The following is a 12,392-nucleotide window of genomic DNA, read 5'->3' on the forward strand; positions in this document are numbered from 1 at the left end:
TGGTTCGCGAATTTTTGGCATTCAAATGCCTATTCTAAAAATTCCAATAAAATCTTCAAACCCCGTGCACCTGCGAGTGTTTATGCATTGTGCTTTTGTTCATAAAATAGATTAATGGTATTATATGATGAAATCAACCGCGACCATACGTTTCACTTGCACTGATTGTTTTGCAATCTACTCGTTTCATACTGCTGTATCGGTAATATTTTTATTTCTCCGTTAACGGTCTACAGTATGTTTCTTGGTCAGTGGTCCGCATGTGTAAAAAGGTTGAGAAACACTCTAGTTATATCATATATTTACATGAATATAATATTGTTTCTGTGAATCGGTAAAATACACATCATTAGTGAATTGGTGGAAGTCGTTGGTGTGTATTTCATGTTAATTTATTTGTAGTAAAAACAACTACAGTCGAACTTGGTTATTACGAGGAAGATGGGACCGACTGAATTTGCTCATTATAAGCATTACTCATTTTTTTGCGCGCCACTTTCTATTTAAGCATAGAACATAATAAATCTAAAAACCATCGTAAAAATCCCCGAAACAAGCATGGCATTCATAAACTACAAAAGAAGTTGTTTATTGTAATGAAGAGCTGAGCCGCCGGCACTGGTAGGACTGATTTCACAAAGCTTGGATTTTTTACGTGCAATTTCAACCATATACCTACGCGGATACTTTTTCAATGTTGTCGGCGAAAACACCAATTAGGTACTTAGACACTTAACTAGTGTCATAAACGTAATCCTATCCCGGCGGCATCGGTCTAGTTAACTACCCGGTTGGATTTTATTTGGTTAGGGTCGAATATGTTGTTTTTAAACGATCGACACATTAACAGTTTTGCTCGATATACCCGAGAAGTAGCTCATTATAAAAGTGAATAAATGTATGGAGAAAATCATAAACTAAAATGTCAACGAATGTTTCCTCATTACATCCGAGATCTCGCTATTTCCGTGATCGTATTAACCAAGTTTGACTGTACTACCTGTAATAATTAACAAAGTAAAATTATTATAATATCGAATATGAAATTCTAAAGTAAATTATAAAATATCTGTGGTGTGCCCACTAACGTACAATTATTGCCCATGGTGGGCTCGACCTGGAGGTCAAATTTGCTGCGTATGGCCAGCTATAGTTCTGCGAACAGATCAACATACCACCGTGGCAATACAGAAGCGGATTCTTCATAATTCTCGCATAGTTTAACGTCTCCATTCAATTGTCTATCAAAGACCAAATCGATCTGGGGAAGATTCCTGATGTCATCCAAAGGTTTCCCATGGGTTTTGAGCAGCTCTATCCAAAGGCAGTCCTTCACGAAGGTTAAAAAGACGTCACAGAAATTCATGGGGACGTTTGGTGCCCAGCCTTTCTAGAAAAGTAAAAAAAAAAAACTAATCGTACATAAGCTAACCATAATGAGTGCCTTCATTCAAAGATAAGTGTGCGCCTTTAAGTAATAAATATGTAGTCTTCATTGTTGCCTACTATCTCATTGGCAAAAATATATTAGATCAGGGTTGGCGAACCTTTTTATGTACGCGTGCCAAAATTTCCAAAATATTATTTTTCAACTGTACCGAGCAATTTCTCATGAGGAAAAAATAGTTTTTTAAAATTCTAAAAAATGATGATGTTCTAGATACCATTCACAGAACAGCACACGTATAGCTTTATCACTTTTTTCAATTACGCCATACATTTCGGTCCACAATTTTAAAACTGTCAGAATTACTACTACTAGCTTCACCAAGTTTTTGTTTTTCAAGTCATTTTTTGTGGGTAGAAATGAAATTTTTTGTTAATGTATTAATTAGTTTGGTTCTTATCGCACAAATTGACACGAGAATTGTTCCGATCAGATGAGGTATTCTCTCGCTACAGTGGTCTCAAGCATCGTAAATCGATCAAAATTAGAGGTTCGCGGCGCGGCATCCTCCGCCGCCTGATGAGGTTAGTGTGATAATATTATATGTGATGCATAAAGTCTAAGGACGACCTATGCAATTAGGTATATATTTACATTAAACGTAATGCTTAAGAGTATTTGTCTGCTATTTTTTATACAATGCGATTTGTCATTTATTATTATTATAGATTTTTTTTATCTTCAAACGCGTGCCATAGGTTTGCCTTACCTTAGGGGCTCAAGGGGATGATAGCCGGTAACAATTAAATGAAAATGATGAAAGAAAAGACATACTAAAATCAACTGTTACTTCTAAGTATACGACGTAGGTGTTTATCGTATTACAAACAAATCAGTACCTTAGTAATTAATTAAATAATATATAGGTACTAGAGGTGAGTTGGAAATACTGTCACCAGTTTGTGTACTCAAGTATTGGACGAAACTACCTATACTCAGTACGTGTGGCTCAATAAACTTGTTCCAAAAAACTTGCAACAAAAAACATTGCAAGTCGCTGGCTAGTTGATAGACTTTCAATACTATTGACATTAAATGCGCGTGAGCAAGATCGGAAATGTGGTAAGGTGAGGCAGTTTAAAATAAAAAAAAAACATTGTTATTAAATTTTATCTTAACAAGAATATTAGATATAACATAACATAAAAATAACTCATAAATTTAAAATGTGTTTCAAATTTTCTATTGAACTATTTTCTATGATTCTATTGAAGCCGATATTTCAAATACTAATATAGAGTTAAGTTTTAGTTCCAGTTGAGTATGAGACTTGTCTCTATGTGTAGTAAGTATTTTGGAACAAGTTTTGATACCAAGTATTTTTTTATACTGGTAGTAAGTATACTCAGTCTTCAAAATCGACCAGTTTTCCTACCTCTAACAGGTACCAATACAATTTTTCATTATCTAGATATTACAACCAAGACTTAAACAAAAACGGCATGTGGGATTCGTAGAGAAAGTTTCGGGAGCGAAAAGATGAAAATATGTATTTAAAAAAAAAGCGGGAATATGAATTGTGTCCTCCACAAAAAGAAAGATTTTGTTTAGGAGGAATAGTTGGCCAACGATTAAAATAAATTGAAAAATTGATATTATAGAGTCTGTCTTCTATAAGCTGGCGTGCCGTTTCCCCCCCCGCTTCAGCATTCTGTACTGCATTCCCTCCCGTTGAAAACTTGCAAAAGTCGAACGGGATGGACGCGAAGTGAACGCCAGCTTATAGAATACAGACTCTAGTGATATATCTTATGATTGACAAGAGAGAATTCGAGATTGGTACATATTATATTGATTTCTCGAGATCGTGAGAAATTTTAATTGAAAGTATTTACACAATCAAATTTTTGTGAATATCTTCTGAAAGAAAAAAATTGAGTTGTGAGATTGAGCCATGGTTCAAGGCTTCATAAACGGCTGCTCTACCAAGTCAACCACCGTGGGCATATTATTTTATTTGATAATATTCTGAAAATAAAAATATCTTTCTTACAAAGTTTACAGACTGATCAGTCCAAATTATTAATAGTTTTCATTTAATATGGAGATCTTGCCTCGAAGCGGCGCGCGTATCGTGGATGGTGTAACTGTAACCATTGACTTGGTGTGCGCAGAGCAGTACATGGCCCTGTGCCATTCACAACACGCGCGCTGCTTCCAGTGAACTTCTGGACGGGTAAGAACCGGGTATATTATTGTTAATAGTGTTTACCCTATATTTTCCAATCAGGTCAGCCCTCTTATAAAACTTGAGTTCTGATACGATGCCATCGTCATCCCTTTGACCACATAACACTGTGTCAATGCCAGTGAGAAACATCTCCAACCAAAGTGATCTTGATTTACATTCCCTAAAAAAAATCATTAATCATTACACTTGATAAAACATGACATTGTATTTTACGCAATAATTTAAAGATAAGACAAGTATAACTTTGTAATTCTTGAAAATGTAATCATTAAGGGGGGACATGCTCAGCGTAGGTAAAAATGGAGCTTTTGTTCTATTTTCAAAGCATGATCCTGGACATACCTTAAACGTTGTAGATAATCTATTTATATAATTTTGAAGCCTTATTATCCTTTATATTTATTTTAAGCATAAAGTATTTTTATTACATAAAATAGTATTCTTTTAAACCTCTCGCTCTAATGTTTTAGAATATAGTCATATTTCAGTACATAACTGTGCAGTGGTGTTAAGATTTTTTACATTTATTAATTTTGAAACGCATTTATAAAACCATCAGTATAATTTATATCGACATTATTATAGTGAAATATTTACGGTAAAAAATTATATTGATAATCTCTGTGATCCCAAATTTGACAAGAATTAGGCATTTTATTATTCAAAAAAGGGGCAAGATTAACACATTTGAAGATAATTCTAAAGATACTCATTATAAGCTATGTCTTTGACCATTCAAATGTGATAAACATCTTACGAATAATGATTGCTTTATAATAATTATTGACCTAAGAATAAGGTAGTGTTTTTTTTGAAATATGCCATTTCTATTGGCATTCCCCAGTGGTTAAGCTACAACATACGGCCGTAGCCATAAATTGACGAACTATAATATTAAAGTAGGGAGTAAAATGATGTTAACGCGCGTGTTTAAACACGTTAAAAAAAATCCGGTTAGGTACATGTTCAAACATTTTTTTACTATTAGTGTAAGTTTGTGATGTGTGTTTATCTCACTTGATTGGTCGATCTCTCACACTGGGCCCCCCGTAAGCCCAGGCCCCCAGGCTAGAGGCCTGTCACCCCCTCCCCTGTGGGAGCCATGACCTATCTAGATACTTGACGTCATAAACATCAGTGGAGATTGATCATCACTCGCCTTTCAATATGATGTAGATATATTATTTATTTTATTATTTTCGTTTTACTTATTTTACTTCTACTTAGTAGAAGATCTTTAAATGTGTTTCAGTGTATAAAACCTTTCCAAATGGTCACGGAACACCTATACAGGTTCGGCGGAACACTGGTGTTCCGCGGAACATAGTTTGGGAAACCCTGTTATAAAGCACTGATCGCAGCCCCCCCCCCCTTGTAGGAGCCATGGTCACCAATAAATCCATGCATGTGTAACGAGGTATTATGCCTGATTTTAGAGGGCATGTTGAACTTTCAAATTTGAATTATTACTCCATAACATGATTTCGAGACTTACTAACTTTTGGCAGTAACCATACGACATTGTTTGGAAACAGTATTTTGTAAAATAGTGGATAAACTTATTTCTACCGTTATCAAATCAGAAAAAAAAACACTATGGATACTTACATAAATCTATTGATGGCCCATTTGTCTTCAACTTTGGCGATTTTTATCTGCACAAATTTCAAATCTTCCAACTTTTCAACAGTCAAATCGGCTTTAGATATTTCCTCAGAGTCTTCGCAGATGACACCGCCTATGCTTGTTGCATAGAGCAGTCGATGGTTATTCAATTTAGCTTTGTGCACCAGGCAAAACTGTTTGGATTCATTCATCGGAGCTTCGATGTCTGGTTCTGCATTACATTCATCTAAAAACAAAATCATTTTGTTAGCAGGTATGTAGGGTCAATACCCTATCATCCGCATGACTTGGCAGGAAACCATTAATTTTTAATTACAATGTATCTTGCAACATAATATTGTTAAAATTGCAAAACAAACTATTTATGTGAATCAATCAAATTTCAACAGAAAGCTAATGTAGCAAAATAATTTAATAATTCACATAATCAATAATATCGCAAACTAATAAATAATGCTATATAAGTTTATGATTATATGCACAAAAGTTGTTTATATGAAAGTCAATCTTGCCCAATTATTAAAAAGTGCATAATTGTTCAAATTGAAATCAATTGTTTACACTTTACGAAACGAATCATGCATTACACAATAAAGCATGATTATCAAAATATTCAAGTAGTTATAGCAGCATTTTTCTATTGTATCGAATCACTATAAAACACTCAGTAGAAGAAAGCAACATCGTCAGTCAGTTATCAAAGATTTAACCGTAAGGTTATCGTTCAGCTTCACCCGATCGATTTCGTAAATCCATCAGAACGCATAATCGTGATTTCACACATCTAAATTATAAGCTGTAAACGTAACTGTAATAATTAAATTAATATTTATTTGGAAGGAGATAATAAACCAGGGTTCATTTCATTCACGCACCAAATTCTGAGTTACTCATTTGGGAGTCAAACCAACCTACCCTGCCTGTTCCTTATTTCATCTCCTAACAAAAGGTATTTAGGTAAGTACAAGTCTGCTTGCTGGAAGCCGGGCGGGAACAGCGGCAATTTTCATGGCCGATTTCGGCATAATTCATGAATTCAATAATGGTAACCTAACATAACAAATAATCCAGTATCTCCACAGAACATATTAATAAATAGAATTCCGATAGGCTGTATTCAAAACACTACATTTTGATGCAGGGTTTTGAATGTGTGAGTGTCCTACGAAAATAAAACACGCATTATGCACGTGCCATAGTATGTGTAATACACCAATATTAAATGAGCGTTAATGGCGTCAATGCATAAACCAAGACCAGTTCGATTTAAGTACAACGTATTCTTGACAGCTGGTGTTTAAGACAATACTTCAGTGAAACGGCAAATAATTTTCAACTATAGGTGCGACGAAACTTTTGACTCGCTGGCAATCGGAGAGTGAATTTCGAGCTGTGAACGCGTCAATTTGTTTCGTGATGGCGACGGGGGTATTAAATTCTTAAATCGTGTAAAGATGACTAAAAAAACGTTATCCATTTACTTGAAAAAGAAAACGTCAATGAATCTACTATTATTGTTACTAATAGAACAATAAACAGAACATTAAGTGGACGTATGTTGGATTTATATGACAAATTATATTTCGTTCGGCACGCGTCATTTGCACAATCCGCGCATCGCCTAGCCACGATCTTTTTAGACCACGCCTCAACTGAGGTAGGTATAGCCTTAAGTTTATCCCATATTCTTCCACACTCGAAATCGGCTGTCTGTTTCTCCACACCCGTTAGGTATTTCAGTTCCCATTATTTCTGAGTTCCCTGGTAGGGGAGACCGAGGTAGGTTGACACAGTTTTTACATTTTTGGTCATAACTTGCTCAGTTTCACTACTAAGACTATGAAAATGTACTTTTTGCATAGCATAATTATTTTATCCTTTACTTGCATTTAAAAGCAGTACAGTTGCAATTAATTACTTATTTGCAATGACATTATGTCATTGCTTATTAGTGAAAACCCCATTTTAAGGGAAGCGTTCTAACTGTTTCAACCCACCTAGTACCGACGTATGTTGAAACAGCAAGTAAGGTGGGTTGAAACAATAAATTTACATCATAATACAGGGCTTTTTAACCGAAAAAACTATTTTAATTATTTTTCTGCACTTCTTTGACACCCATTAACGTAGTAGGTAGGTACATAAATCAATTAACATAACTGTCAAAACAATTCTAAAAAAATGAACAATTTAATCAAAATTTATTTCTAATTCAAATTAAAATCTGGTACACCAACACCTAAATGAGTCGCCTGCACTGCCACAAGAATCTTATACCTATACCAGAATACCTACATTTTTAATGACCATCTCGCATAATATAAAAAAATTGTATGTAATATTCATAACCGAGGTGAGTAATGTTATGGAATTGCTTCCACAACGTGAGCAAATAAACAAACTCAAGCAATAGCGTGATATGTAGTTTATTAACTGAATTTAGATGGACAAATTAATATGCTTCTTATATAGTACAAATATCAATGACGAATGACATCAATTATGAAACAATGAGTGGAAAGTTATAGATAAAACAAGTATTGACAATAATTAAGAAATCAAGTAAGTTATTAAAAATAAGTAAGTGTATAATATTAGTGGTGCATCCGTAATGCAGATGCCCGAGGCTAGTTGATGGCCATTGGACCCGTTTTTTCCTGTCTTCTCAGAATCGTGGAAATGGCAAGGACGTTTAACACGAATTGACACATAATAAACACTTTATTTATTTAAAATCTAATAAATAATATCAAATAACACTTTTTGTGTCATTAAAATTTTCTGATTCGCTTTACTTTTTAAAATAAATGACAAATAGTCGGTCCTGTTTTCGAAATTGGCCAAAACGACTGTCACGCCACAGTGAATTTTTGAACTTAATAATAGTTTTGCAGGTATATATTGTATGAAAGAAATGGGTAAAACAATACATTTCATTGATTAACTCACGTACTTTTTTTAATTTCAGAAAAATAAAGATTTTAAAGCCATTTTAGTTTGAGTATACATCAGCCAATTTTGAATGATTTTTTCTCACAAAATAATATATACTGCACAATAAAAATATTTTTTTATTATAATATAACATTTCCGTAATACTATAAATAATAATTAACAATGAAAAAATAAATAAAACCCTATAAATTCGGTACAATTAGTGACGCTATATTACCAAAACACGTCGTACGTTTTCATGTATTTATCCTATTTTCAGACAATTTAGATATATAATTATTTTGCAAAATTAACAAAAAGAGACCATTTGATCGATTAATCCATATAGTTTTTCTAATTTCTCATTTCTAACCTTAGTAGGCTTCTAAATTTCAATGGGTGAGGACGTCTTTTTTTCCAAAATTTTATCCGTCACGAACAGTATTTTAACTCATAGAAAAATGACCTTTACTCGCATTGCAGTAACAATCAAATTGGCAAGACCACATGACGTAGACCAGGTGTTATAATTTGTGTTGACAAATCAAACATCATAAAATACCAGTGAATGTCAAACTGAGAAAAATGTAGTTATATTATATTATTTATTATCTTGTAATACAAATGGTTGCAGCATGTGAGATATTGTAAGATAATTGAATCTTATAACCACGATGGCTACAAAGAAGTCCTAAAGGTATTCGTTCGGTGCAACATTTATAAAAAAAAATATTTTGGACTTGAGCAGTTTAGATAAAATATAGGTGGACTTTAATTATTTTGATAAATACCTACTTGGTTGGGCTTTAAACGATTTGAAAAACTTTGCATGTACTTAATACAGTTTTTATGTACCTGGGTCGCCATGTTTTGTTATTTTCAAAGGGACGTATCCAGGAGTATGTTTATTGGCATTATCAATAGAAACAAAATAATATTATTTTTCAAGGTCTATTTATTATCGATCTTAAGTGGTTTATGTCACAAATAGTAAATTTGTAGAAAATTTAAAGTAAAATACGTTTTCGAATGCTGTCATAGTAATGGCCACTGAAACATGTGTCATAATTTTCCTAATCGTCAAAATAATAATAAAATAAGTGTTTTGGGGCACAAAATCACGTATATGTTTTATGATGTATGTATTTTTCAGATGGTTTGTGGTAAAATCTTTTTTTTTCATACTGCCACAATTCAACTATTCATAATTAATTGTTTGTTAAATTTTTCATTGTGCACTTTGACTTAATAGGTAGGTGATAAAGTTTTTACCTTACTTTATTGTATTAATTTATTGTTAAGTGAGAATTAGCTGCTTTCGTTGTCACTGTATATTTGAGGAGTGCGCATCCTGACGATGTCGAAAGGCGAAACCAGGATCGCATAAAACGACTCAAATGAAATAGTACAAAACTTTTAGAATTTAATATATTTAATGCCGAGTTGAATTGAATGGAATCACCTTAGGCATTTATTAGTAATTATTTAACTCAAGTAAAACATATATTGAGGTAAGAACCTATTTCATTGAATAATAAAAACAATATTACTCTTCACATCACAAGTGACAAGATTTATATGAATTGTGCATTGCCTGAACTCGTTGATCCTAGACTAATACGGTCGATGGATATAAGAAACCCTCAATATAATAATTATCAAGTTAACAATTTATATCTATCAATATAATAATATCAATTATCAATTAATAGCTATCAATAGAAAAGAAAATAAAATTATAAAAAAAAACAATTTATTATAGTTATTCTAATACATTGCATACCGTTAAACCAATACACTAATTAAGGAACCAATTATTAATTTTCTATACACTAATGTTTCGAAATCCTCCGCGGCGACCAAAACGTACTGCCGTCAAATACATGGTATTATAATAATTGTTTCTTAAATCATAATTGTTGTGTACTAAATTTAAAAAAAAAACGTTCCTCGACAAATATTCATTGAATTGCTTTCTTTTATAAGTCATTTTTTTATAATTCAATAAAAACGCAATAATAACAGAAATCTTTCATGCCATCTTGTGAATGTTTTAAACTTATAATTTGTAATGTTAGCTTATGAAAATGAATAAAATTATATTTGTTTACACTTTCGTGTTTTTTAGTATTAGATTTTTTTTTGAAAAATATTTGCACTGAATTTGAACCTAAATATGATAGGTTCAAGAAAAGGTGTCACTTCACAAATTCAGCATATCAATAATATGAGGTTCTTATTTAGAGGTCTACTATTTTTATTCTTATAATTTATTCTACCGACTACAAAAATGTTTATAAAATTTGTTAGGAAAAAAATATTATTAATTCAACACTTTTAAAACCTCTGATTTCGTATCTACTACGTGAGAAGCTGAGCGAAGTGATTTTTGTTTTTTTACGCTTCGAGCATTGTTATTTTTCATGGCGCTTACGTCAAATTTGATTCTTGCGAATAAACCCATACGCCTTAAGTACTATGATTTTAAATAACATATTTTATTTGATTACAAATAGTGATAAGACATTTAATAGATAAGTATATATTGGTAAGTATGTCATTATATTATATATTCTATAACAGTAAAAATAACGATTTTGAATTTAAAATCAAAATAATATAGTATCCAAAAAAAATATTGTAATTTGTGACAATAAGTAGGTATAAAGTTTAATTATAAAACTGAAATAATTATGATACAAAAATATTGAACTCATATTACTAAATACCTACTTTACAGAAAAATAGAATAAATTTAATAAAGTTCATCAAAAAAGTGGCCAAACATTACTTTTGGTTGATTTTGCAGCACATAGGTTACATTATCACAACCGCTTGTCACACAGCCTTGGCATTGTACCAACAGGTTGGTGTAGTTGTGAAAAGAGTTCAAACTGCAATATTACTTACTATATTCTTAACAGTTATAGATTTTGAGATGTCGTCGTTGTGTCAACTCACCTCGGTCTCCCCTACTATAAAAATATCCAACCTTTACTTTAACACGATTTATAGGTGTTTACCTGACAATACGTGCTGCCTGAATTTGTGACCCCATCCGAAGCATCTGTCCTGTTTTGGGGTCATTTTTTCACAATCAATCTTGATATCTACTAGATATATCACTCCACGAAATAAGCTGACAAATATACGGACCGATCCCATACCGGAATAATATGTCGAAGGACATGGGAAAGATGATATCTTTTTCAACGCCTCACCGTTAGTCACAAACGGTGCATCTTTCATGGAAATCTTGCTGGAGGCGAACACATCGATGGGTGATTTGTTATCTTTTAAAAAATGGCACAACATTTCTAACTTTGGCTCGTCTTTTATCTTTCTGATTGTACTCTGCGCGTTGTAATGCAGGTCGTATCGAATTCCGGTTGTAGGGATTCTGCCCTTCAAAAATTTTAATTGGGAGTAATCGGGAACGTACTCCAATTTAGGAGCATCTCCGTCGCGGTCAACACTGAACGAACCACATATTTTAGGCTTCGAAAAATTGGGAAATTTAACACTTCTGTATGACTGATAATAGGTAGATAAATGCATATTACTTTGTTTTATTTTTATGAAATATTATGTAGGTATAATAGATAGTCATGGATTGAATATAAATGTCACACGGGGAACAACCACACACTTTATTGGCTCCCAGTGTTGCCATATTTTGAAAGTGGAATTATAGTACAGTGCCTTCAAAATTATAGTATTTAGGCCAAAAATATAGTACGCGTTGAGTGACCAATAATTTACTGCATTTTCAAAAAATTAAACGTGGGGTAATTAACGTCTTGTTTTTTTTAGACAAAATATCCATGAAGGGTAATTAACGTCTCGTTTTTTTAGACAAAATTCAAATGTTAAGTCAGCGGTTTCCAAACTTTATGTTACTACGCTTCCCTTTTAAAAAATCGGATCTAGGCGCCTCCTCCCCCCTTATTTCATTAAATAATACAGACACCTTTTTAAAATAGTCAACAATGTACCTACTTACGAATACAAAAATGAAAAAAAAATAAACAAGGTTTTACTACTTACATTACATTAATTTTTGACGAATGTGCTTGTTTATTAGCACAATCAATTTCAATTGTAGTCAATCCAAATTCATCTTCGTTCATTGATAAATCGATTCTTTCATGTACCCCACATCCTGAAGCGGACCACGAGACCACGGGACCACGG

General features: G+C 32.8%; 1 protein-coding gene across 1 annotated transcript; it reads right to left on the reverse strand.

Annotated features, from left to right (window-relative positions):
• Positions 1-1,147: 1,147 nt before the first annotated feature.
• LOC147069165 (decapping and exoribonuclease protein-like) lies at positions 1,148-11,285 on the reverse strand. The gene is made up of 4 exons (XM_085951626.1): positions 11,222-11,285; positions 5,247-5,490; positions 3,660-3,798; positions 1,148-1,390 (listed from the first exon to the last, which is right to left on the reverse strand). The coding sequence occupies exons 1-4, from the start codon at positions 11,283-11,285 to the stop codon at positions 1,148-1,150; spliced, it is 690 nt and encodes a 229-aa protein (XP_085807752.1).
• Positions 11,286-12,392: the final 1,107 nt, after the last annotated feature.

The sequence above is a fragment of the Rhyacophila brunnea genome, unplaced genomic scaffold (genome assembly GCF_057557595.1).
Source record: "Rhyacophila brunnea isolate RB1 unplaced genomic scaffold, BYU_Rbru_1.0 scaffold_24, whole genome shotgun sequence".
NCBI classification, from domain to species: Eukaryota; Metazoa; Arthropoda; class Insecta; order Trichoptera; family Rhyacophilidae; genus Rhyacophila; species Rhyacophila brunnea.

Coding starts and splice junctions, on each gene's coding strand:
- LOC147069165 (XM_085951626.1), bottom strand. CDS start 11,285: ATGACCCCAAAACAGGACAGATGCTTCGGATGGGGTCACAAATTCAGG. Junction 3,799..5,246: donor TGGGCCATCAATAGATTTAT/GTAAGTATCCAT, acceptor GATTTTTTTTAG/GGAATGTAAATCAAGATCAC. Junction 1,391..3,659: donor ACCTGATTGGAAAATATAGG/GTAAACACTATT, acceptor TTACTTTTCTAG/AAAGGCTGGGCACCAAACGT.